This window comes from Boleophthalmus pectinirostris, unplaced genomic scaffold (assembly GCF_026225935.1).
Source record: "Boleophthalmus pectinirostris isolate CB_2022bp ecotype Guang Dong unplaced genomic scaffold, ASM2622593v1 HiC_scaffold_13, whole genome shotgun sequence".
NCBI lineage: Eukaryota > Metazoa > Chordata > Actinopteri > Gobiiformes > Gobiidae > Boleophthalmus > Boleophthalmus pectinirostris.
Window position 1 is genome coordinate 24,122,303 of NW_026571036.1, and position 27,100 is coordinate 24,149,402.

The 27,100-nt window shown below is 40.4% G+C and overlaps 1 protein-coding gene across 1 annotated transcript; it reads right to left on the minus strand.

Annotated features, from left to right (window-relative positions):
* Nucleotides 1-1,995: 1,995 nt before the first annotated feature.
* LOC110173902 (cholesterol 24-hydroxylase-like) lies at nucleotides 1,996-26,732 on the minus strand. The gene is made up of 15 exons (XM_055149539.1): nucleotides 26,293-26,732; nucleotides 26,145-26,222; nucleotides 20,447-20,528; nucleotides 17,701-17,774; nucleotides 17,538-17,624; nucleotides 10,399-10,537; nucleotides 9,875-9,985; nucleotides 9,625-9,787; nucleotides 8,919-8,984; nucleotides 8,732-8,804; nucleotides 8,562-8,646; nucleotides 7,524-7,634; nucleotides 6,714-6,802; nucleotides 3,096-3,162; nucleotides 1,996-3,012 (listed from the first exon to the last, which is right to left on the minus strand). Exons 1-15 carry the CDS (start codon nucleotides 26,439-26,441, stop codon nucleotides 2,866-2,868), a joined length of 1,521 nt encoding a protein of 506 aa, XP_055005514.1. The 5' UTR covers nucleotides 26,442-26,732; the 3' UTR covers nucleotides 1,996-2,865.
* Between the last annotated feature and the right edge of the window lie 368 nt (nucleotides 26,733-27,100).

Below are 27,100 nucleotides of genomic sequence, written 5' to 3' on the forward strand. Positions count from 1 at the left end.
TTGTCCACCCTAGTGGACATGTCACCAAGTCCTTGAAGAATGCATGTTTGAAAAAAAAAAAAAAAAAAGGTGATTATATTCTTTTATGCCTAAAGAGTAATAAAAATGCTTTGGAAAAAAAAATCCTGGAAAAAAAAAAAAAGAAAGAATCATAACTAAATAAAAGGGTTAAAGAGTAAAAAGTAAAAGTATTTCACGCAGATTTTGAGGGTTAATAAAGCTTCAATGTACAAATCAATGTACTGATTTTGACAGATTTGTGCTGAATTTTTTTCAGTAGAAACAATAGAATCGATCATTTTCTTCATAGCTGTTTTTATTTGTATCTGAAATTATGAACATGTTAAAAATAAAAGGCTAAACTATAATAATAATAATAATAATAATAATAAAAAAAACACTTTTACTTTCCAGAAAAAAATTAAATGTGGCTGTTTGCTGCAGGTGTTCCAATCAGTGGGAGCAGGTAGAGGGTGCTCTTGGAAAAAGGATCAAAACTTAAAACACAATGGACTCCAGGTATTCCAAAGAAGTCAAAATCACATGAAGAAAAATATAGTTAAAAGGCCTTTATTTAAATGGCCAAAGTCAACATGTAACGACCAACCTGATCTTCATCAAATAAGCCCTGATGAGTGCCTGGAGTCCATTGTGTTTTAACTTCTACTTTTCTGTTGTGTTAAAAAATGTATTAGAGAAGAAAGTACAGATATTTGCTCTCAAATGTAGTGAAGTAAACATAAAAAATATATCCACTTTAAAAGCTTATTACGTAAAGTACAAATACCTAGATGCCTACGTTGAACCGCTCAATATATGAAAACTGGAACAATAGTTTTGGGGGGGGTCAGTATTTATCATGAGTACTTTTTCTACGTACTAGTACTAGACAAGAACTTGTTGTTACTTTTATATATTACAATATGAAATGAGAATTGGATAAATATTATAAAAGTTTGTAAAAAATTATTAAGGAGAATTTTGTAACTTTTCTGGTGGAGGGTCTGTCAAACGCTTTTCTCCATGAAGATGTTATTGTTTTGTCTGGAATGTTTCACAGTATGGCATTAAACCTTTTTGTCCTCATGGAGACTTGAACAGACCAAGTTACAGGTCAGATCTGTGGAGAGGCGACCTCGCTCACAGTCACAATGTCTGTTTTTCTAGGTATTTTTGAGCTATAAAACCACCTGTAACTGAATAAATGTAAAGTAGAACTGTTTAATGCCACACTGTGGGACATTCCAGGCAGAGGAATGACGTCTCCATAGAAACAAGCAGGCAACCCCTAAACAAAAAGTTACCTATTGCACCTTCAATGATTTTGTACATTTAGAATAGTTTTTTTTAGGGATAATCCTGCTTTGAATTTTTTGTGTAAGTATTTTTTCTGTCTGGAATGTTCCACACTATGGCATTAAACAGCTCTGCCTTACATTTATGCAGTTACAGGTGTTGTTACAGCTCAGAAATATCTCGAAAAACAGACACTGTGACTCCTGGTCTGATTGTGATGAGGAAACAACATTAAAACACTGCCCAGAAAATAGTGTAATATGGACCCTTTAACTATTTGATGGACAATGTAGTAGAAGTAGTAATAGCAGTAGTAGTAGTAGTAGTAGTAGTAGTAGTAGTAGTAGTAGTAGTGTGGTTGCAGTAGCATTAACAGTAGTAGCAGGTAGTAGTAGTAGTAACAGTAGCAGTAGTAGCAGCAGCTGCAGCAGCAGTAGTAGTAGAAGTAGTACCATTAACAGTAGTAGCAGGTAGTAGCAGTAGCAGCAGCAGTAGCAGTAGTAGCAGTAGGAGTAGCAGTAGCAGTAGTAATAGTAGCAGTAGTAGTAGTAGTAGTAGCAGTAGTAGTAGTAGTAGCAGTAGTATAGTAGTAGTAGTAGCAGTAGTATAGTAGTAGTAGTAGCAGTAGTAGTAGTAGTAGTAGTAGTAGTAGTAGTAGTAGTAAAGTAGTAGTAGTAGTAGTCGTAGTTGTGGTGGAAGTGTATGTTGTGTAAAGATTTCTTTGAGTGTGTCTTGGTGTAAATGAATGTGATTTGTTGTTGTGATTTGTTGGTGAGAGCATAGCATCATTCAGTCGTGTGCAGCTCAGCAGAAACAAGTGTCTCCACAGCAAACACCAAACTCAGAAAACAGAAAAAAATCAGACACGTTACATTAAAGTCCTTTACTTGCTGCTGCGTTCACGACACACATTTTAAAGTGTGTATGACAGGTTGGACTAAATACATTTAAGGTCTTTATATTTAAAATTTAGCTCATCACGTAAGGGCATTTCTCTAATATACAGTACACAGAAATGACTATTTAACAAATAAAAATAAAAGAAAAAACTTTTATTTTGTTGAAATCATGTTTAAAGTATCAGAAAAATGTGTTTCTTGTTTTATCAAAAATGTGACTCAAGTTTGACTCAAGTCCAAGTCATGACCTGCAGTTTCCTACCTTGCAGGAAACTGTACCAGAATAATTACTCAAATTAGTATTCAGAAATTTTTTTGTTGAAAGGTTAATTTTTAAATATCTGAAAAATGTGTTTCTTTAGTGTAAATTGTGCTGAACGTTTGGGCAAAATTCTCCCAGTGTGATGTCATAAATATGGAACTCTCTAAAACAGAACTTTGCACTTTCTGTAATTTTCAACATCTTTTCCAAGTCCCCATCTCAGATAACAGTTACTCAAAGTACTCAATAATATTCAAAACATGTACTCAGTTACTTCCCAACACTGGATGTAAATGCTGAAGTGAAGACAGTAACGTGTACTATAGTGGTTTACAGTGTTTTTATAGTATTTTTTTTTAAATAGTGTTTTATAGTGTTTTTATAATGTGTTATAATGTTTAGTGCTGTTCATTCATGGTGTCTGTGTTTGATGGTGCACAGGACTCCACTCTTTGGCCTGAGCGACACTGTGTCTTTTATGTCAAAACTCTGTCCTGGGACCAGCGTGAAATCAAACCTCTGGAGCAGTTTGGCCATCACCACCTTGGCTTCTATCTGTAAAAACACACACAGAACACAGTATAATATTCACAGTAACTTTACTTATGAGGGTCATGAAGTAAAGAATGATTATTTACCTGAGCAAAGTTTTGGCCAAGACACGAGCGATGGCCGAGTGAAAAGGGGTAGTAGCAGTAGTAAGGCCTGGAAAGGATTGTCATGGTGATGTTAAATAAAGCTGCACTATGTAACTTCTCTAACAGAGAGAAACTATCTGATTGTCTCTGTGTTACTGTTTATTCTATTATTTTGTTACTTAACGGTGTGCTGTCACTTTTCGGTTGGGGATCCGTCAAATGCCTGTCTCCATGGTGAAGGCTGAATGAAGTAATGAAGTTTCTTGAGTGCACCACATGTGCATATTAAACATTCAATTTACATATTTGTTTGAATACTGTTTAATGAAGTTACACACTGAGTTAAAGCTTTAACACTGAAATTGTATATATGTTGAAAGGCACTATTGTATGTCCTACATAATGGATAAGCTATGTGCTTTTAAGGAAATTCCTTTGCAGAACTGGGACTGTGGCAATAACCCGGGCTGGCTTATCTAAACAGACTTGGTGGAGATTTACAATGGTTTGGTGGGGGTTATCACTCCCTCCAAAGAAGAAATGCAAAGATGCTTCAAGGACAATTCAAGGTGTGAACCTGCTCAACATATTATTTGCATGTTCATACTGTTGTTTTATATTTCTGGGTTGAGGGAAACTCAGGCGTTCAGATCGCCTGATGCAAGTCCTGTGTAGCTGTAGGCCTTCAGGGACAGCGATTTGACCCAGAGCTCCGTATTAGAATTGTATTGGACAGGGAATACAGTTTTTGTGATTCTAATTGACTGATTCAGTCGTCATTTTTGATAGAACACGCCTAACATTGGAGATGCTATTGTTTTGTCCAGAATGTTTCACAGTAAGGCATTACACCGTTCTATCTTTATGGAAACCAAACCAGACCAAGTTACAATAGAGCTGATTAATGTCACACTGTGGAACATTCCGGGCAGAGCAATGACATCTCCATAGAAACAAGCAGATGACAGACCCAACCAAATAATTACATAGTGCACCTTTAAGTAACAATACAGACACAGTGGTAAAACTGGAATAAACTGAAAAAAAATCTTCTTGAGTAATGTACTTTAAGAGTAAAAAGTAAAAGTATTTCACAAAAGTGTTCCTAATTTGTTCAAATGTAATGATATATATATATATAATATATAATATATATATATATATATATATATATATATATATATATTGGTTAACAGTATGAATTAATTAATTTCTTATTTTTTCTTATGAAGCTGAAGCTTTAATTGAATCAGAACATTACCACAAACATGGTCAAATAACCCCTAAAATCATATAAAAAGTCCTTATGAAGTAGTAGTAGTGCAGAAAAAGGAAAATGTATCCACTGTAAAATTTACTCAAGTAAAGTACAGATACCTAAAAATTCGACTTAAGTACAATACTTAACTTCCACCACAGATCATGTGTCTCATGAGTATTATTCCACTGCAGTGAGTGCTACATTGGAGAAACAAAACAACCACTTCACATGAGGATGTACCAACACAGAAGAGAGAGCAACACGGGACCTCAGTCTGCTGTTCATCTGCACCTAAAAGCCACGAGCCACTCCTCTGAGGACAGTGAGGTACAGATCTCAGTCAGAGAAAAGAATTGGTTTTGAAATGGGAGTTTAAGAAGTTTTTTTTTTTTTTTGTTAAGACAGACAATCCATCTCTAAACAGAAATGGGGGACTCAGACACCATCTATCTCCTATTTACTACTCTATCCTCAAACTTAAATCAGAACTAACAAGAGAACAACAGGTGTATCCAGGTCAGGTCCAGACGTGTGAAAGCTCCATTATGTCCCTTACGCTAATAAGACCCCACACTCAGTGCAGTTCAATAGGCTTAGCTACTAACAGAAACTGTAGCAAGAAGGTGTGTCAGTTTTAGAGTAGTTTCACTTTAGTTAGCTCATCCCTGCAGGCAGATATAAAGAAGTACCCACCAGTATTCTGACCAGAACTGAAGAAGCAGCTTGGATAAGCTGTGAAACATATTCGAATACATTTTTGTCCAGTTGACAAATTACCGTGGATTCTACCTGGACGACTGAGGGATTTTACACACATTATTCCACCTGTTTGTCTCCATGGTGATGCCACTAGGCCATGTTACATGTTATACAATGATTTTTTTTAAAAGAGGGAGTATTATGCAAAATCAACATTTCTATCATGTTATAACAGTCGCTCAACACAAAGGGCCATATCTTGCTCCCAGTCTTAACACTTAGCGCAAGTGTGGGGCATGACGTTCTAAATAGTTGTGTCATGTCTGAACATCAGGTGGAGTGGAGCAGACTGAGGGCAGGTGTGATCAATTCAGTGAACTGCCAGACTCGTAAAAATAAATATCAAACTAGTTCACTGAAAAACAACATGTAACATGCTCAAGACTTCTTTTGTTTGGAAATATATCAGGATGATAAATACTTAACATTCATAACATGTTTGTGTACTGTGCGTCGTTGTCCGGATGCCCTCCTGCAGCAGAGCACAGCCCCTCGCCTGCTCTCTGTATTGGCTCAGCTCTGCTCTATAGTTTGGTTTGGTCTGGATCTCTACAAAAGCTGCTCATTCACATGCGGCCGTTTACAGCGATGTCCTAAAGTTTTCTTACTCTGTCTGTGTCCTAATGCTGCGATGTCAATTTCCTAACATTCTAGTGGCCAGATTCTGTGAGCGCATGCACTGACAGCTCAGGGCTGTGACAGCGGAGCAGACGCACATATCATATCTGTGCACAAAGAGGTAACATCAGAAACATTTATATGACAATAAACTTATTCCATAATCCATGAGACTTCCACCTGTGTGGGACCAAACACAGTGGACCTGAGAGATGAGAATGTGAGCGGTCAGCAGGAGCAGTGGTGGACACTTGTACCTTAGATGAGTCCATGGGAGTGGACTGCAAGACAGACGGGACCGGGAGCGAGAAAGCAAAGGTTTTATATGTCCTCCGTGCATGTTTGAGTGATCTAGTGATCTCTCCCATTCCTGTTTCAAGCCCACTTTACAAGACAATAAAAGATAGCAAAGTGATCTAAATATTGTGTGTTTTAAACGAATTATATAAATACAAAATAGATACATTTAATGCCAAGCTCTGCAACAAACCACCAGAAAATGCATGTTTAACATAGAAATACATAATTTGCATTGCATTTGTAAATGGACAGTTCTTAAGGTGGAAATATGCACATGACTATATAAATGGTTAAGTGGCACCATCTGCTGGACACAGTGGGAATAAACAAAAGTGAAACAACAGCACAAGAGGAAAACCTGCAGCAGTGTCTTTACATGTCTGTTATAACATGATTATTAGCATAAAAATGTTAGAAGTGCAACTTTTCTGGTGGGGGGTTCGTCACCTGCTTGTTTCTCTGCAGGTGTTACTGCTCTGTCTGGAATGTTCCACTAACAGCTCCACCTTACATTCACTTACAGGTCATTTTATTGCTCAAAAATCCATAATAATACAAATATTTAATGCCACACTGTGAAACATTCCAGACAAAGCTATAACATCTCCATGGAGATCTAACAGGTGCTCCACGAGAAAGTTACACAATGCACCTTAAAAGGTAAGTAAGGTGTTTCTTACTTGGGAGCATCAGGATGAAATCTGTCTGGGTCAAACTTCAGTGGATCTTTGAAGAATTTCTCCAAGCGACCACAGGTGTAGCTGCTGAACTAGAGAAAGTACAGACAATAATCAAATGTGAGGAGGAACATATGTTTTCTATACAAACTACACTAAAACAAAGGCTCAAATGATCCAAATGATTCTAGTGAAGGTGTGTGGAGTTTAAAAACACAGGGGAACACTTCCTGTATTACCACATGACAACACAAGGTTTCTCTGTTTGAGACAAGAACTCAGCCTAAATCTGCAGAGGTTTAGTGTTAAACATGTGAGAATGAAACAAAACACAACTTCAGGTCTGTTTGTGATGAGAAAACTACATTAGAACATAGATCAAAAAATCTTGTCATGGGCTCTTTAATGTCTTCAGTATTAGTCCAATGAAGTTCATTTGGTCTTCCAATAATTTGTCTTATTAAGTTCTAAGAGTTTGTTTTCAATCCTGACAGTTTGTTCTGCTCCCTGTGCTCTTCCTCAGAGTCTCGTGATGTTGCTGTGACGTGTTGCTCAGCTGATTTAAACAGGTTTTGGTGCCGCCTTGTTCCCAGTGGAGGATGGACAACAGAAAGATGGAAATGTGCTCACACGACGATGAACCGGGACAAGGGGCCTTTTTTACTCTCACACACCTGGAATACTGTCCTGAGTAAGTCGGACTGCAGATGGCGCTGTTGCCCTGCCTCCATTGTTTTGTTAATATCCTGATACCCCAAACATAAATATATATGGACACTGAAGAATAATGAAAAAAGTCTATGATTTCCTCACCATAACTGTCACTCCTGCTGGGACATTGATGCCTCCTATCACCGTGTCTTTAATCAGACCACGGGACGTCCCAGGGGCAGTGGGGTACAGTCTGAGCGTCTCTTTCAGCACCTGTGTACATATGGTGATAAATCATATTCATTTTGATTAGGGCTGGAAATTCATTTCATTTACTTTCATTTGGTCAGTGTATAACTCATTAGATTCTACATACGTTACATTCAGTCTGATGCCCATAAAATAAAACATATTCAGTCTGAAGAACTTCACAATCAAATCAAACACTAAGTCAATGAGGTGCAGGCTGAAGCTGAAGCTTATTGTGTCCACCCTTATCTCCAACTACAGCACGCTAATGGACATTCATCTACAAAATGAATACAACATTATTACATTTTACTACATCATGATGAAACTAAAGTGTGCAATTATTCTAATTATCACAACATTGTCTTTCTGTTGTTATTCTTTCAAATATGTTTCCATTACTATTCTCTTAAAAATGATTTGAATTGTATAAGAGTGGTAGTGAACTTTGCTTGATAAACAGTGTTCCTCAGTCGTTCTTACATGTGGCCTGTGGAACAATATACATTATATTTACTTTCTCTCTGAGGGAACATTGCCTGTAAAGAATGAGGATTTTCATCACGTTTGACTCTGTACATGAACTCAGCCGTGTACAAATCGACCACAGTATTTTTAAATATTTGATTGAATGAACAATGAACGATGCATGACTCACGATACGATATTATCAGGATATTACGATACATGTGATAATCAATATATTGACACTGAGATATTACTGTTTACTGTTTAAGAAACAAATACTTTTTAGCAACAGTATTTCTTTGTTAAGCCACTGCTTGTGCAAAGTTAGAAAGAGTAGTAAATATGAATATATTTATTTTAATGTGGAAAACTAGTTTCCTTCCACTAAACGAAACTAAATTATCATGCACTCAACACAAAAAAAAGCGTAAAGGTGCATTGCTGAACTTTTCTGTTTTTCCCTGATAATCTACTGTGTTGTACCTGTGAGAGATACGTCAGGTTTCCCAGGTCGTCGTAGCTTATTTCTCTCTTCATTCCAATGACTTCATCCACCTCTTTCTTCGCTCTGGGGAGTAATAACGATGTAATTCAAAATGTTTTGTACATGTAAATGATCTGTAGTTATTTAGTTCACGTCATGATGTCTATACTTCTCTAAAATATCCGGGTGTCGTCCCAGTTCCATGATACAAAAGGCGAGTTGATTGGCGGTGGTCTCCTGGCCTGCAATGATAATAGAACACTTAGTAATAACAGGATAATAACATGGTAATAACATGGTAATAACATGGTAATAAAGACAAACATGAGGCAACTAAGCAAAGCAAAAGCCCTCACCTGCGATAAAGAAGGTCACAAAGTTGTCCAACATAAACTCTTCATCCTCCTTGGTCATGCTTTCCTCTGAAATAGTGGAAACATGGATTCATTAAGATGCAGCAATATAAGGAGGAGTTCTTCACTCGTCCAGGACACATTTAATGGAAAGAAGAGTCCAGACGACCAGATGACCAAGAAACCTTCTCTACATTTCAACTTGAAATCAAAAATGTAGAGTTGACAAAGTTGCCTTTTGGTTGGAGGAGGAATAAATATTGACATAAATGACATATCTCAGGGCAACAGTGGTTGGTTGCTCTTGTGCATATCCTGCTCACACACTGAGCAGTTTTTGAAAATTTTAGTTTTTTGTAGCATAGTTTTTAACATCATATATTATGGGATTTAACCAAGTAAGTAAGTGCAGCATGTGCAGTTCAAAGAACACGACAAAGAGACTGTTAGATTGTGTGTTTTTTTCCTGTATCCATGGAAACTGTGCAAGATGCTAGCTGAGGAGCTAGTTGAGAAGTTAGCTATGGATATTTGAGATGCTACAGGTGTTTTACACCATCTGTAGAAGCAAATGTGACAGAAGACCTTCCAGAGGAAATACTCCAAGGGACACTCCCACATTAAAAAGAAAGTAGAAGGGCTGGAATTGTCAAGCAAAAGTAATATCCTTTGTTTGCAGTGGCAGTGTTTTGTTATTTGTTGTGTTCACCTTGTCCGGCTGATTTGATGATCTGTGTGAGAATGTCTTTGGGCACCTCCTCTCCGTTTTGCATGGCCGTCTTCCTCTCATTGATCCACTGAGCTCCAGTGGAACGCAGCAGATCACAGGCTTTCCTCACTTCACTAATGTACGACCAGTTCTGAGGTCTGAACTGAAGAGTGTGAGATGTTTATTAAAATATACAAATGTCAAAGTGAACACAGTAAATACATTTCACAGGAGCATGAATATCACTGACCTCGAAGGTTACATCTCGGACATAGTGACACATTCCTTGGAAACACATCTCGATGGCTCTGGGGAACGGTGAGGAGTACCTAAGCAGGTCCAGATCAACTCCGAACGCGACCTGAGACACAAGGATGAACAAAGAGTTATAATTTACTCCTCCCCACAAGAAGAAAATGGATATATGACTGGGCTATAGTCCCCAGTGCCCCAAAAACTGGAACAAAGACTTTTTTCCCTGTTTTTTTAAATGCCCCAACTTCATTTAGAGCTGTTTTTTTTTTCCTCTAACTATGTCAAAACATTAAAAGTAAATTCAAAATATACCTTTTTAAAAATAGCATAGACTTTGAAGCACATGAACACAATGGTTTACCTTAAAAGGTCTATATTACGCCATTTATACATGGAGATGTTGCAGGTGTTTGTATCGTTAAAAATACCTTGAAAACCATGCATTCTTACTGTAAACGAGCTAGAAAAGTTACATAGCGCATCTTTAAATTTGGTTTACCTCCATCTTATACATTTTACCTTGGCGATAATGTCCAGTACGACGCAGTTGACCAGATGGAGCATGTTGGCCACGGTTTTGTTCTCGGCCTCTTCAGAAAGCTTCTCCATCAGTTTGTCTGCTCTCTCATTAAAGGTGCTCGTCAAACCTCTCAGATATCTGCATTCAAACAGGACAATACTGAGGCCCATTTACTATTACAATCAACATTTTATATGGAATGTTTTTATGAGTTTTTTTGTTGTTGTTGTTCTGCTTTCAGGTTGAGCCAGTCACTCCTAAAGAGAAGTTATTTTGCATCTTGGAATCTGCTCCCACACACCCAAGACTGTGCAGTGTGACTACAATGTAAAATTTGGAAAAAAAAACTTCCCCCATGGCAAACAAATTTGGACTTGGTACCAAAAATGTAAAAATGAAGGTTGCTTATGCAAGACTAAAGGATTACATGTAGGAGAAAATGCGATTTAACGTGTTGTAAGATGTGCGTGTTTGAGCATGTGGTTTAGCTTTTGACGAATTATTGAAATTATACATTTGCGGGGCACCAGATTCTGACCGAATCAAACTTAACCATATGCGACAACAACAACTTATCAATTAAATCAATCTGAAGGGAACGTACCCGAAAAAGTGACCTGATGATAACTTTAAGAAAAATCACTGAAACCAGCAAATTCCTTTGTGTGGTTTATTAACAAACAATAACTAGACACCAGCTTCCAAGTTCTGGTTACGTAACATTAAAGCACCGATTTTAACAACCTGAGGTAGTTATAAAACGGGGTTCAGTTTAGCTCAGTTATGGCGTTTCGCTAAGTCGCTACTGCGCTTGCCTTGGGAATAATTGGACGCAATCGTAAGAGGGATGCCAACCCTTCTTCATTCACTGTCTGAACCAGCCTTACTTGGCGATGTTGTTCTCGGTCCGTGTGGAATGCGGCGATGGCGGGGTTCGGCGGTGGTCGTGCGCACGGGCAGGCAGCGGCGTGATGATGGTACTCGGGCAGGGCGGTCCACGCCTCCTTCACCGGCTCTGGTCCTCAGCTCTCGGCAGGTGCGACTCCAGGTCTGTTACAGCTCCCCCTGGGTCTCTCCGACCGGCCGTCTTCCCTGGTCCTCTTCGCCTTGCCTCGCGGAAAGCGCGATGCGTAGTGGAAAAAGCCTGATGCGAAGCGAAGCGAAAGAGCCAAGTTTTCGCGCGTGAGGCTTCGTTTTGGTCAGTGCGCTTGGTGGGCGTTGTTATATGCAAATTTAAGGCACGCCCGCGTCTGAGCTGAACTGGTCCCCGTACAAATATCATTTGCAAATATTAAATTGATAACTTCCCACATTCAGGTACTAACTGTTTACATTAACATTAGCCGACGATTCATACAAAGAAATCAAAGGTATATCTGTCCGAAAACACGCCGTGAAGTTACCGTAAATACTTCCGCGGGAACATGACATGAAATACACACAAGAGACTATGAACACATGAATTAAGCAATGTGGCATATTTGTCTTGTATCAACATGAGCCTTATATAGGACACAGTTAAACATCCTTAACTAGTTATTGAGATGCGTTTAATCCAGTCCTTCTCTAGTGTCCAAAAGTGGCAACCACAGTCCATCGCGGTTTTAACCGGTCCAAACCTTGGCGCCTGATGGTCTGGTATGTAGATGATGTGGGTCTGTTTATTCAAGCACAATAAAGAAAGTCATTATTTAACAGTCCTTATCACTTTAGCAGAGCCATGTCAATTCCCCACTCTGATTCATGTCCCACCTGGCGTGGGGGAAGGGAGGTGTGAAAGCACCGAAGATCGGTTCTCTTGAGGTTGTAAATACCAAGAGGCAGTCAGGCGGAACCGACTTCTCTAGGTTCCTGGTTTGTGGATTCTATCAGAATGGGGGAAGCAGGCCCTGAACAGGCATCTTTCCCTACATACATATGTGTGCGAGCAGATTCCAAGACGCAAAATGACTTCTCTTTGGGAGTGAACGGCATGGCTCAACCTGAACAAAAATAAAAACTTTAAATATAAAATCTTAATCATTTTCTATACGTTCTATGAACATTTTAGGTTATTTCAACAAGAACTGCCAAAATTACTGGCCTGTGAAATGATGTCAAAATTTTTTGGGACACCTTCTATATTGTAAATGGTCAAATTTTTAAACAGTGCTTTTCCACCTTCAAGGCTCAAAGTGTTTTACATCAAGAAACCACTCACTCATTCACACACACATTTATAAACCAATGTACACAGACACCCGGGGGTGAGGTGGGGTAAGTGTCATGCCCAAGGACACAACAACAGTATTCATCTGCTCTACCAATGATATTTATGTCGAGACCAGGATTCGAACTTCCAACCTTCAGATCAGTGGACAAAAACTCTACCAACTGAAGTACTATCACCCAGAGACTGTTTACATAAATGGTCACAGCTAATGGGTCAGTCCATATGAAATCAGCCACCCTCCCCTAAGAGCCATCTCAGATTTGGCTGATAAAATATTCAAAACATTTCTAAAATCACCAAATGAAAGAATCTCAAATTTTAGTTCAATCCCTTCAGTCATTCCTGAGTTATGGCTCCCTGAAATTTTGGGGCCATGCTCACTTTTTCAGAAGCCTTAATTTATAAGCATGTTTGGAAGACCATAACTTCATAAAAAATAAAGCTAGGAAGATGAAAATTTGTATTATTTTAGATTCTTGGTCATAGATTCTAAATCTGTTGTCAAATACTGTGTAGCTTTATTAAGGGGGCGCTGTGGGCCCCCAAAATCTCAAATTTGGTTGCCGCTCAATTTTTCTTTTCAATTTTTGAGGTCCAAGATCTATTTACTCCAAGAAGATATTCACAAACTAACTGTTGAACCTGAATATATGAGAGAATGACCATTTCTGACAACAATCTCACACTTTTCTGAGCTTTCATGTGGATGGTGTAGAGTCCCAAATGTGGTCACAGACCAAATGTGATCTTTTTGGCCCCTTCTTTGGACCCTCGGTTCCCCATGTGGCACAGTTAGATGTTGATAAAATTTTTACCAGACAAACTTTGGCATATTCTGATTAGTTTAAAGTAATAAAATATCTATGATTAACTTCCTTCATTCCCAACGGAATTTTTGAAAATGACCTCTCACAGGTCATTTTTTGGTGGAGCTTAGGGACTTTTCCACCTGCAGAAAGGTTCAATTATCTTTAATAGACTTAAACACTATTTGCTTGTTATAAGAGAAGACAATTGTAAATTATTTGTGGTACATTATTTGTGATGGTTTTGGTGGCACACTAAAAGGCTCAGCTGCAAGGACCAGTCTTCAGACAACTGAAAGCAATCAAATATTGACCTCACTCCAGATGTTTGAGTGAGCTTCACAAAACATAATAATAATAAAGTAAAATATTAAGTTTTTATTTACAAACTCTAAATCTAAATTACAAACCATGAACTTACTTCTAAACTAGAAGAGCACTATAGCAAGACAAAGCTAGGAAGATGAAAATTTGTATTATTTTAGATTCTTGGTCATAGATTCTAAATCTGTTGTCAAATACTGAGTAGCTTTATTAAGGGGGCGCTGTGGGCCCCCAAAATCTCAAATTTGGTTGCCGCTCAATTTTTCTTTTCAATTTTTGAGGTCCAAGATCTATTTACTCCAAGAAGATATTTACAAACTAACTGTTGAACCTGAATATATGAGAGAATGACCATTTCTGACAACAATCTCACACTTTTCTGAGCTTTCATGTGGATGGTGTAGAGTCCCAAATGTGGTCACAGACCAAATGTGATCTTTTTGGCCCCTTCTTTGGACCCTCGGTTCCCCATGTGGCACAGTTAGATGTTGATAAAATTTTTACCAGAGGAACTTTGGCATATTCTGATTAGTTTAAAGTAATAAAAGCATTTACTATTAACTTCCTTCATTTCAAATGTAATTTTTGAAAATGACCTCTCACAGGTCATTTTTTGGTGGAGCTTAGGGACTTTTCCACCTGCAGAAAGGTTCAATTATCTTTAATAGACTTAAACACTATTTGCTTGTTATAAGAGAAGACAATTGTAAATTATTTGTGGTACATTGTTTGTGATGGTTTTGGTGGCACAGTAAAAGGCTCAGCTGCAAGGACCAGTCTTCAGACAACTGAAAGCAATCAAATATTGACCTCACTCCAGATGTTTGAGTGAGCTTCACAAAACATAATAATAATAAAGTAAAATATTAAGTTTTTATTTGCAAACTCTAAATCTAAATTACAAACCATGAACTTACTTCTAAACTAGAAGAGCGCTAAAGCAAGACAAAGACTGTGAATGGTACTAGATCACACCACAGTTTCATTCCGGTGTCAAATGGTAAATTAGAAATGAGGAGAATATCTCAAGATCATTTATGTACTGAAGTGTCAGTTTCTGAAATACAAAATGAGATTGTGTCAGATTTCTCTCTGTACCAGCAGGTCAATACATGCATGTATTTATGACATCAGGTGGTTCATTGGGAATATTTCAGAGCATTCAGATGAACATGGTGATGTCTATGTGAGATTCATGAATGGAGAAGACAGAACCCTCATGTGTCCTCCTGAACATCGACAGAACCATACTGGGTCCCATTTCAGCACAGAATCTGTTGTATTAAAGAACCAGAAGTTCAGAGAAGAAGAGCAGTTCTGAAGTTCATTAGTCATTAGGAAGACTTAGTGTGCAAGATCCCAATACAGATGATCTACATGGAGGTGCAAAGGGACCAGAATGGGCAGATTTTTCCAGTATGTTGGTATTTTCCACTGAGGTTGTTTTTCACACAGAATTTTTTAAATGTAATTTCTAGCAGTTGAACAAATAACAGACCATATTATTGTATTTTGGTAACTTTTGTGTATCAAATTTTTCCTTGTTAATGTTACTGCCTTCTTGTAATATTTTTGAGCAAAATTAATATGCATATGGTGATATTGAAAGCCATGGTTATGGACTCAGAGAGTTTGTGATTTAACAGGCAGAGTATTCCAAATGTAATTTGCCTTTGATTCCTTTCTCAAATAAAAATAGAATAAATAATGCAAACAAACCTTTTTTCATAATTTTGTACAGAGTTAATAGTTGAATTTTCTCAAAGAGTTAATGACTCTTTTCCAAGCAGTGTACCACAAATAATCTCCAATTGTCTTCCCTTATAACAAGCAACTAGTGTTTAAGTCTATTAAAGATAACTGAACCTTTCTGCAGGTGGAAAAGTCCCTAAGCTCCACCAAAAATGACCTGTGAGAGGTCATTTTCAAAAATTCCGTTGGGAATGAAGGAAGTTAATCATAGATATTTTATTACTTTAAACTAATCAGAATATGCCAAAGTTTGTCTGGTAAAAATTTTATCAACATCTAACTGTGCCACATGGGGAACCGAGGGTCCAAAGAAGGGGCCAAAAAGATCACATTTGGTCTGTGACCATATTTGGGACTCTACACCCTCCACATGAAAGCTCAGAAAAGTGTGAGATTGTTGTCAGAAATGGTCATTCTCTCAAATATTCAGGTTCAGCAGTTAGTTTGTAAATATCTGCTTGGAGTAAATAGATCTTGGACCTCAAAAATTGAAAAAATAAAAATAAATTAAACTGTAACAAAATGTGAGATTTTTGGGGCCCACAATGCCCCTCTTAATACAGATACCCAACATTTGACAACAGATTTAGAATCTATATCTATATCTATAATAATACAAATTTTGAGTTTCTTAGCTCTATTTTTTATGAAGTTATGATCTCTCAAACATGATTATAAATTAAGGCTTCCGAAAAAGTGACCATACTCCAAAAACCAAAACCAAAACTCAGGAACGACTCAAGGGATTGAGGTAAAATTTGAGATTCTTTCATTTGGTTATTTTAGAAATGTTTTGAAATTTTTTCAGACAAATCTGAGATGGCTCATAGGGGAGATTTCTTGAAAATGGCTGATTTCATATGGACTGACCCTAATCCGCTATCCATCTACTGTCTTTTTCAAACTATAAGTGGCTCCAGAGTATAAGTTGCACCAGCCAAAAAATGCATAATGAAGAAGATAAGTTGCACTTTTTGGGGTAAAATTAGTTTATAAAATTAGGGACCAAGAACCGACATTTCATCTTGAAAGGCAAGTTATAGAAATAATAACAATAGCATAAAGAACAACAGGCTGAATATGCGTCAATGTGTTAATGTAACATATCAACAATTATTCAGATAACTATAGCATAAACAACAGAACATAAGTTTACCAAACTCTCCATCTCACTCCAAATCACTAAATCCACTGAATCCATTGAATTTTTCATCCTCGCTGTCACTTCTGAGCAACTCCGCGCAACTTCGGTTATCACAGGAGTCCATGTGTGTCATCCAATGACTTCCATGGAAGTTGCATGGTGCATCCGCAGTGAAGCTGTGTTCTCCATCTCTGCTTTCTGCCAGTCCCTCACAAGTTTCTCGCTCACTCCAAACTTTCTTTCTGCTGCTCAATTACCATTTTCTGCTGCATATTTCACTTATTTTCAAAGAGCCATGATTTCACTACTTGCAGCAGGACAGTGGCTTTTTCTTCAGGAGACATGCACAGAAAACTGATCCACAAGCCTAGAGCACCTTCTCACAGCTGTCATTCTGAAAATCTTAATATATAAGTTGCACCAGAGTATAAGTAGCAGGAAACACCCAAACCATGACAAAAGTGCGACTTATAGTCCGAATATGGTAAATAGGAAGTGAGCATGGGGACGCTTCCAGCTCCATCCACTCTGGCTCCAACTGACTTTATATTGAAAAACTCTGTAACTGCTGCATGAGCCACTTCATTTTGGTCTTAAAGTGTTCGTATTCCCCTCAGAAGAGCGGGACCCGGCCACGGATAAAGCGGAAGAAAATGGAGGAATGGATGTTTGTATTAACCCACTCTACATGATCCTAGCGTTTTTATTTCGACTCATATAACTGCTCGCCTGGTGAGCTTCATTGGACTGGACCGAATGCCATGGGTGATGTCACACTTCCTCAGTCCACTTCTATATACAGTCTATGGTGTCACCCCATGTTCTTCGCAGTATAAAAATAATAATGAATAATATAAGTAATCATTGCAATAAATAAAAGTATGTGCAGTTGTGGCTCACAGGCTGCTGAAGGCGGGGTCCATGATGCGTCTCTGTTTGTACCACTGCTCGTGGTCTCGCGCTGTCACCAGACCATTCCCCAAAAACCTAAACAAAAGTAGAAACGATATGAAGCAAAATAAAGAAAATACAGCTTTAAAAATGACTCTGTTTTGACTTTTACCTTTGACCGAAAAGGTTGGACACACGCTTGTAGAAGAATTTATCTTTGGGGTATTCTGGGGACATGAGAATCTCCTGAAATGATGTCAGAGGAAAGAAAAAGGATTTAAATTAGAATTGTATCAACCAGGAAACTAAGACTAGACTACACTTTATCTGGGGTTGGGTCGCGGGGGCATCAGTCTGAGCAGGGACTCCCAGACTTCCTTCACCCCGGACACTTCCTCCAGCTCCTCCGGGGGGACCCCGAGGTGTTCCCAGGCCAGCCCAGATACATAGTCCCTCCAATGAGTCCTGGGTCTTCCCCAGGGCCTCCTCCCAGTGGGACGTGAACACGATCCGCCTGTCAATCTCACGCTCCATCCTCCCCTCACTTGTGAACAAGACCCCGAGAAAGATCTCCACTTGAGGCAGGGACTCTCCATCCACCCAGAGACGGCAGGCCACCTTTTTCTGGTCAAGAACTGTAGCCTCGGATTTGGCGGACCTGATCTTCATCCCAGCCGTGCCACCCGTAGTGTGGCACGGTTCATGAAAAAAAAACAACGTTCGGTTCACTTGTCATGGTTCGGGATGTGTGCATACCGTATGGTTTCCACGATTCCTGGCTTGCGCATTGTAGCCTCGTGCCAGTATGTGACCTGTTTTGCTTTGGCGCAAAAGAAGAGGCATGGACGGTGGGCGCTGCGAGTCACATGGAGAAATGGCAAGTAGAGGGCCACCCAGAGATGGAGGATGTGCCCGTGTCTTTTACCTCGCGAAACCACAGCCGCGCGTCAACGCAAAGGCGGCTCCACTGTCAGCTGCAACAGGATGTACATGCGCAGCTCTGGCTCTGTGTTTGTCAATGGAAAAGATGATCAAACTTGACTGGGTGCGTTTAGCCATGCAGTGGAGCCAGGTCCTAACTACAGCTTTTGGACGCATAACTTTAAGAATGCATGGAAAGTGAATGAGGGCTGTACGTGCTAGACGTGTGTATGGAACAACGCTTCCTGCGCACGTAGATTTCAGAAAATGGGATCCATCCTATTTTTTGATGATCTACATAAGTGTTTATCCCCATCAAAGAGCATGAATCTTTGGTTGTATTTGTGTGTTTACCCTCAGCACAACGTGTTCCTGGGGCAGATCTGTGTCATGTGAAAGAGCCCAGGTCCAGAAATACTGTTAATTAGTGTTTTAAAATTGACTTTTGAAATCCTCTCGTTTGCTGTGGTGAGCCTGTACAGAAGGTAAATACAAGTCTGTTCAGCTGTTAGTTTCACTGTGGACCTGATACAAGCGGCTAAAAGCGCCTCTGTCAAGTTTGATCGTCTTTCCTACTGAGAAACACGGAGCCAGTGCTGCGTGTGTACATCCTGCTGCAGCTGCCAGTGGAGCTGCCTTCGTGTTGACACGTGGCTGTGGTTTCGCGAGGTTACGCGCGTAAACGCTGATGCATGCAGTGGAGCCGTGCAGCCAAGAGCGCAATCTCACTAAACCAAGTATCCCCACTCCTGAGGAGGGTTAGGAAGGTGGTAACATTTTTTCACTGAAGCTCATCAGCTGCATGTCCATTAATAATGCGCTTAAAGTCAAGTCAAATTCAGTTTGAGCATGATTACATTACTAACTATAACTTTATAACATTTTTTGATGCTGTATCCTAAATTGTGGAAAATTAAGATAACATAGCATATGCTGAAGTATATCTCTGGAGATTAAAGATTGAAAAGAAATAATGACAACAGGAACCGTACCAAACCGAAAACCGTGACCTTAAACCGCAATACAAACCGAACAATGAATTTTGTGAACCGTGCCACCCCTACTTCACACTCAGCTGCAAACCACTGTAGTGCACATTGCATGTCCTGGTTTGATGGAGCCATTAGGACAACATAATCTGCAAACAGCAGAGATGAGATCCTGTGGTCCACAAACCAGACCCCTTCCGGCCCCTGATTGTGCCTAGAAATTCTGTCCATAAATACAATGAATAGAACTTGTGACAAAGGGCAGCCCTGGCAGAGTCCAACATGCACCGGGAACAGGTCTGACTTACTGCCGACAATACGAACACAGCTCCTGCTCCGGTCATAAAGGGACCGGACAGCCCTTAGCAAAGGACCCCGGATCCCAGACTCCTGGAGCACCCCCTTCTTACAGAGCACATGTGGACTGGTTGGGCAATCTCCTATGAACCCTCGAGGACTTGATGGAGAGTATAGAGCTGCTCCAGTGTTCCACGGCTGGAATGAAAACCACATTGCTCCTCCTGGATCTGAGGTTCAACTATCGGTCGGATTCTCCTCTCCAGTACCTTGGAATAGACCTTACACCTACACCCCTCGGTCCCCTTCTTATGTAGAGGGACCACCACGTGATGTTGAAGAGGTGTGTCAGCCAAGACAGCCCCACAACATCCAGAGATTTAAGATACTCAGGACGGACCTCATCCACCCCTGCAGCCTTGCCACCGAGGAGCTTTAACCACCTCAGTGACTTCAGCCAGGGTGATGGATGAGTCCGCCTCCGAGTCTCCAGTCTCCAGCCTCTGCTTCCTCCTCAGAAGACGTGACACTGGGATTGAGGAGATCCTCAAAGTATTCCTTCCACTGTCCGACAACCTCCCCAGTCGAGGTCAACAGCTCTTCCCCCGCACTATAAACAGTGTTGGTGAAGAACTGCTTCCCCTTACTCTGACTTAGGTAACAAAACTGAGTACTTCTTTCACCACTGTGAAGATGTTGAATGAGGCTTACCTTTGTAGCCTCTGGGCAGTGCACTCCAACCATCACATTATGTAGTATGTTGATCCTGTACACTGGTCCATATATCTCTGACCTAAAACAGGAATTTATTTACTTTACATAACATGTTACTATGGCAATAAGTAAATCAATACCAGAGGAGAGTGCAGAGGGCTGAGGGGTTACACTATATTAGTAATACTATTACAGGCTAAATGTTGAAACACACCCCAAAACACATAACATCTACATAACACATGAACAGAGTGCAGTATTTTCATTTGTTAAAGGGCCAATATTACGCTCTTTTCTCATCTGTTATATTGTAGTTTCCTCATCACAAACAGATCTGGAGGTGTGTTTTGTTTCATTCACACATGTTTAAAACACAAACCCTGCATATTTTGGTTGAGTCTGTCTCTCAAACACTATTCCACCTTGTGATGACATGTGGCAATGCAGGAAGTGCTCACTGTGTTTTCAACTAAAAGTAAAATGTAGTTGTAAACATGAAAACTGCCACTGCATGACATCACAAGGTTGAACAGAGCATTTGGAGCTTTAGAGATGTAGAGAGCCTAATAATAAAGAGTTACTCATGTAATGTATTCTGTAACGTATGTGAATAGCGAAATCACATTTTATATTTCCCTACTGCTACCCGTAGCTACCGTTATGCAGTGATAATAAATGCAGTCTAAAGATGCTGTCAGGAGTGGGATCATAGAGGGTGAAGATGGTGGCTTTGGAGGTACAGCTGCACATGGCTGCTCCTCAGCTGCTGGTGTCTCTGGTGGATCACAGCAGTGCTCTTCCTCAGGTGTGATGTGACTGGTTGATATTTGTGGTACTGGTACAGAGATGTTGGCTGGTGTGGCAAAACAGATTGGCCCCACTGTTCACGATGTAGGAGCGTGGAGCACTGTGTGGCTGAATGACGACTGCTGGGGACCATTTCTGGTTCCCAGGATACAGTGCCATCCTGACTTCATCTCCAGGTTGTAGATCTGGGCGAGAGTGTGCTGCTTTCATGTCATGGTAGTATTTCTGAGTGCACTTTGTCTTGTCCAGTACATGTTTAACCTTGAGGGAATCATAGTTCATGGGTTTGTGTAGTGCACGGGCGGTTGGCAGTTTGTGTTCACAGAACAACTTGAACTCCTCTGATGCATGATGTGGGCCATTGTCAGTTCTCAGGACAGCAGGGACGCCGTGTCTGCTAAAGTGAGCTTTCAGAGCTTCATTTGTAGTGTGGCTGCGTTGATCTTTCAGCCTGTCTACTTCAGTGTACCAGTACAAAACTGCTTGTCCTCACACTCAAACAAATCTGAAGCTTCTATTTCAATTATTTTTTGGTAGCTCAAGTGTTTCAGTAGGCATTAGTGGTTGTTGGGGGAGTTTGTTTTGAACTTCAACACACTTGAAACAGTTTCTGATCATGTTTTCAATCTCAGCACTCACGCCAGGCCAATACAACACTTCACGTGTGCGCTTGTTTCCTTTTCACCATTCCCAGGTGGGACTGATGTATGAGGTTTAGCATGTGCTTTTGCATAGATGGAGGGACAACAATACGCACACCTTTGTACATGATGCTATTGTTTACAGCCAGCTAACTTCTTGAGTCCCAATAGGGCTGCTTCCACTCTTCTGTTGTCCAGCCAGCCTTGCTGAATGACTTGTTGGAGAAGACTCAGTTCATTGGTAGTGCATGTCTGTAGCTTGGCGTATTTCAGATCGCTCATAGACATAAAGCTGATCATGGAGACACACTCTAAACCGTTTTGACAGTTTGCCTGGGACAGAGTGTCTGGTAGCTCCATGTCTTTCCCTCTCCCATATTTAACCATGATGTCAGATAACTGAAGTTCCAAGCGCATTCTCTGGATACACATTGGGGTAGAGAGCTAGGGCTGTCACAATAATAGCAAAAATGAATCACCGCAGTACAAAGAGGCCCACTGTGGTGCATGTTGGGCCACCGCGTGACCGGCGTGACCCGACCCAGAGTCCGACACGGGTCCAATTTGAAAGACCCGCACCTGCCCGGATCCGTTAACATTCCACCCATTACCGCTTGTGCCCGTGATAACCCAGGACTAAGGTGCGCCCGTGTAGACCATCGGGTGACTGCAGGTGAAAGGACCGCTGCAGAGCTCTGTGATGCACGGAGGTAAGTGCAGTGGTCGCCTGATAGCACTTTGCGGACACCCTGCTCTGTGTGCTCGGGGCTCTCTCTCTTAAGTCCACGGGTACCCAACCTGGAGCAGGACTCTGACCCGAACTGCTACAGTGAGAGCTGGAGAGATGCAGCAGCACTTGTTCCAGAGCTAAATGTTACGCTATATTCGCGCAATAACCAAAGTACATCTACATCTGCGCAACAAGCGCATCATCTGAGAGAGTTTTCAGTGTCGCTGGAAATATTATAACTCCAGGGGATGGTGGGTGGGGGAGGGGTGCGGTATCACCGTATACAGCGATGTTGAGCCGCTATACCGCACTGCAGGAGAAATTCCCTAACTGCGACCACCTTATGGACAGCACAAGCTTTCTGTAAATATCCTCAAGCGGCTTGTGGTCATTAAACACTGTGACATGTTTCCCAAAGATGAAGTGGTGAAACTTAGTGCAGGCATGAACGATGGAGAGCATCTCCTTCTCAATCTGCGCATAATGCGTCTCTGCATCGGTCACTGATCTTGAGGAGAATGCCAATCAATGGTTGTTGCGTACTAGCACAGCTCCCAGTCCAGTGCTGCTGACATCACTGTATATTTGCACTGGATTTGACACACTGTAAAACTTTAGCACAGGACGATGTGTGTAAACATGCTTGAGCTTATCAAATGCTTGCTGTTGGGCTGGCTGCCATGCAAACTCCACATCACATTTTATGAGCTGCCTCAGCGGTGCATCGATCTCACTTAGGTTTGAAAGAAAGAAAGAAAGAAAGAAAAGAATAAACTTTGAAAGGTAGGTCACAATTCCTAGAAAGTGTCATAACCTTCCTTGTCTGTAGGTGGCAGCATACACCTAACAGCTTCAGTTTTAGCAGGGTCAGGTTTCAGTCAATTACCTGTTATCAAATGTCCTACAAAAGCCATTGACGACTGCCGACACTTGTTAAAGTTCAGTTTTAGGTTGCAGATTGTGGCTCTCTCAACTTTTTCAGTATTTAGTTGGGTTCTCTCACTGTTGACACTGCGATGAGAATGTCATCCATAATGCCTGTAGCTCCGGTGATGCTCTCTAGCATTCGGTCCGTGATGCACTGAAATATCTCGGGTATAATATTACATGATATCAGAAAGCTGTTTGGTACAGTAAGTTACCTGCATAGCCATGAAAATGCAGATTGATCACCTGAAGATTGACAGGGATGCAGCAAATTTGTATCAAGAGTTCCAAGGATTTTGGAGCTACGTTAGCTTTGTGTTCACAGGACCCCTGTCTGTGAGTCCAAGCAGAAGGTGGGTTGGAACAGCACAAGGATTGGAGAACAAGGGAGAGAAATCTACAAAACATTGGAATGGGCTGATGGTGAAAAGGATAAACAGATCGCCAGGCATCATTTCAAATAAAGGAAACAAGGTGCAACTGAAACTTTTGATCACGTGAAAGATTTGAGGCTGCTGTTACTGGACTGTGAGTATGACGACTTGGATGACATGTTGATAGACGCCATAATAGTGACTGTGAGAGAAAAACGTGTCCAAGAGAGGCTGCTTGACAAAGGTGAGGAGCTGACACTGGCCAAAGCCATTGAAATCCCCCAACAGTTTGAAATGTCGCAAACGCAAATGAGAATTGTGTGAGAGGAGGATGAACAGGTCTGTGCAATGTCAAGCAAACCAAAGTTCAACACACTGAACAAAAAGGCATATAAACCCCAAGCGCAAGTGGAATCAAGGTAAATACCCAGCAAAAGGCTCCATTTGCTCCTGCTGTCATAAACTAAACCATTGGGCATCAGTTTGTCGCAGTCACTCCGTGACTGAAGTGAACATGGAGTCAACAAATGACATGAGTAAAGAGGAAATACTGAAATATTAACCTGACTACAGATGCAGTGCCAGTATCAACATTGGCAGATGATAAGTGGTTGGTCAACACTGATGTTTTGTTGCAGAAAGTGCAGTTTAGGATAGATACAGGTGCAAAGTGTAACACGCAGACTCTGAACTGTTACCAGTCGCTAGACCACACAGATGAGCTGAAAGCCTCCAAAAGAGGGCTCAGAACCTACTCCAACCACAAAATAACGCCTGTTGCAGCAGTTGACCTACTGTTAAAGAGCACAAAACGAAAGCAGAGTTTGAAATTGTGGACATTGCACAAGAGAATGTACTGAGTGGCACAACAGCAGAGGCCCTAGTCCTGATTGTGAGACTTGACTCTTGACAAGACAATAGGGTTACGGACAATGTGAGCAGTTAAAAATACTGCCACAACTACAGGCACACCTGCTGGTCTTGAGAACTTCCCAGAGCTGGCACACACTACAGGGACACTACCAGGTAAATACACAGTAAAGATGAACCCAAAAGGAAAACCCATGGTACATCCTGTGTACCGACACCTGTCGCACTCAGAACAAAGGTCGTGGAAAAGCTAAATGAGATGGTGCAAGATGGCTAAATTGCCAAAGTTGACCAACCAACTGAATGGGTTTGTTCGATGGTCGTAGTCACAAACAAAGACAAAATCTGAATCTGCATAGATCCAAGTGACTTGAACAATGCTATGAAACGAGAGCACTATCCCATGTGCACAACAGAAGAAGTCGTGTCAACAATGCCAAATGTGAAAGTGTTTTCAGTGCTGGATGTAAAGTTAGGGTTCCTACAGATTGAATTGGATGACTCTTTATCATTCCTGATGACATTCAACACATCTATTGGAAGTTTCAGGTGGATGAGTTTACCATTTGGCATCAAATGCGCATCTGAGATATTTCAGCGCATCATGGACCGAATGCTAGAGGACATCACTGGAGCTATTGGCATTATGGTTGACAGTCTTATCACAGCACCCACAAGCCGAAACTGGTGAACTGTATCACACCACACGGGGCAGAATGGTGAGCGCACCTGAAAAACTGAACTTATGAACTTATTACATCCAATGCACTGCTGTAGTCAGGGGCAGGTGTAGTATAGACGCTTGAAAGGAAGTGATGTGCTAGTAACCTCTCCTTCCTACTTTAGTTGGGTTATATAAAAAAAATAAAAAAATAAAAAAGTTTCACTGTTTCATTATTTCATTATTACACTGTTCTAATCTCTGAGCATAATAACAATAATATGATATTTGTACTATTCTCAGTCAGTTATATTTTATTACTGACAAAGTTGGATGCAATGTATTCTGTAATGTAGGTGAATTGTGAAATCACATTTTATATGTCCCTACCGTAGCTGCCGTTATGCAGTGTAAATAAACGCAGTCTAAAGACGCGTCTTGGCTAAACTTTTAAACAGTAAAAGAATATTACAACTCAAACACATGAGTTAAACAAAACACAATTCCAGGTCTGTTTTTTGAGGAGGTAAAAACATTAAAACATGAATTAAAGTTCACAAGAGTCAACTGTGCGTAATATAGGGCTAAATGTTAGTAAAAAGAAAACTGTTCATTTCAAAGTGCGTCAGTGTTGTAATAAAACCCGCACGTTAAACTCACACTTTTACTGTTGCGTTTTTCTCACCATTCTAGAAACTTTTCCTGAACGCCTCCATCCTTTTTCATCACTTCCACCAAAATTGGAGAATGGCCCAAGAAAAAACTGCATTTAAACAAACAAAATGTGCAAGTTATGAGTACGTAAACTACTTTTTCCATAATTCATAACGTACCTGGTTCGTGGCGGTCCAGGGATGTGGTCATATTTGAGATGCTGGTATTTGATGTAAAGACAATATCCGAGAAACGCAAAGAAAAACACACACAGAGACAATGAAAGGACCCGAGGAAGCCAGTTTAACAGTGCGCTTACGATTGCCATGTTGGAAAATGACGGAAAAAGACACTTTAGTCTTTAGTTCGTGCAGGACTCACAACTTCCGCGTTATGTGTCCTGATCTGATCCCGGTTTGGTCCTGGTTTGGTCCTGGTTTTGGACTAGGTTTGGTCCTGGTTTTGGACTAGTTTGTCTATGCAGAGTTGATTTGGTCTGGTTCTGGTTTAGGTCTGGTCTAGCTCGGGTTTAGTTTCGTGCAAGTCCCAGTTTAAGTTCTAATCTTTAGTTCCAATTGTGTGAAAGTGTGAGCGCTCCCTGAGGAGTTACATAATTCCAAGATCACAACAATTCACGCAAACAGATGTTGGAGACATCGGCTGCTTAATGGTCCAACATTTCGCAAAACTGACTCTTGTGAGCTTTAAGTCACGTTACAATGTTATTACCTCCAAAAACAGACCGGGAGTTGTGTTTTCTTTGTTAACTTGTGTGTTAACAATTTGTTGGTTTGTGAATGCGCTGTGAGTAAAAATGCATTTGGTGAAATTGTAGGGAGATGCAATAGAAGTAATAATAATTACAATGCAATTTAATATTAAAGGAAACAAAAGTTAAGTGAATAAAAAGTTGTGGTCATTTGCGGTCTGTTATAAACCACAGAAAACCACTCAGTTGGACATCATGCATCTCTGGCTATATTTAGG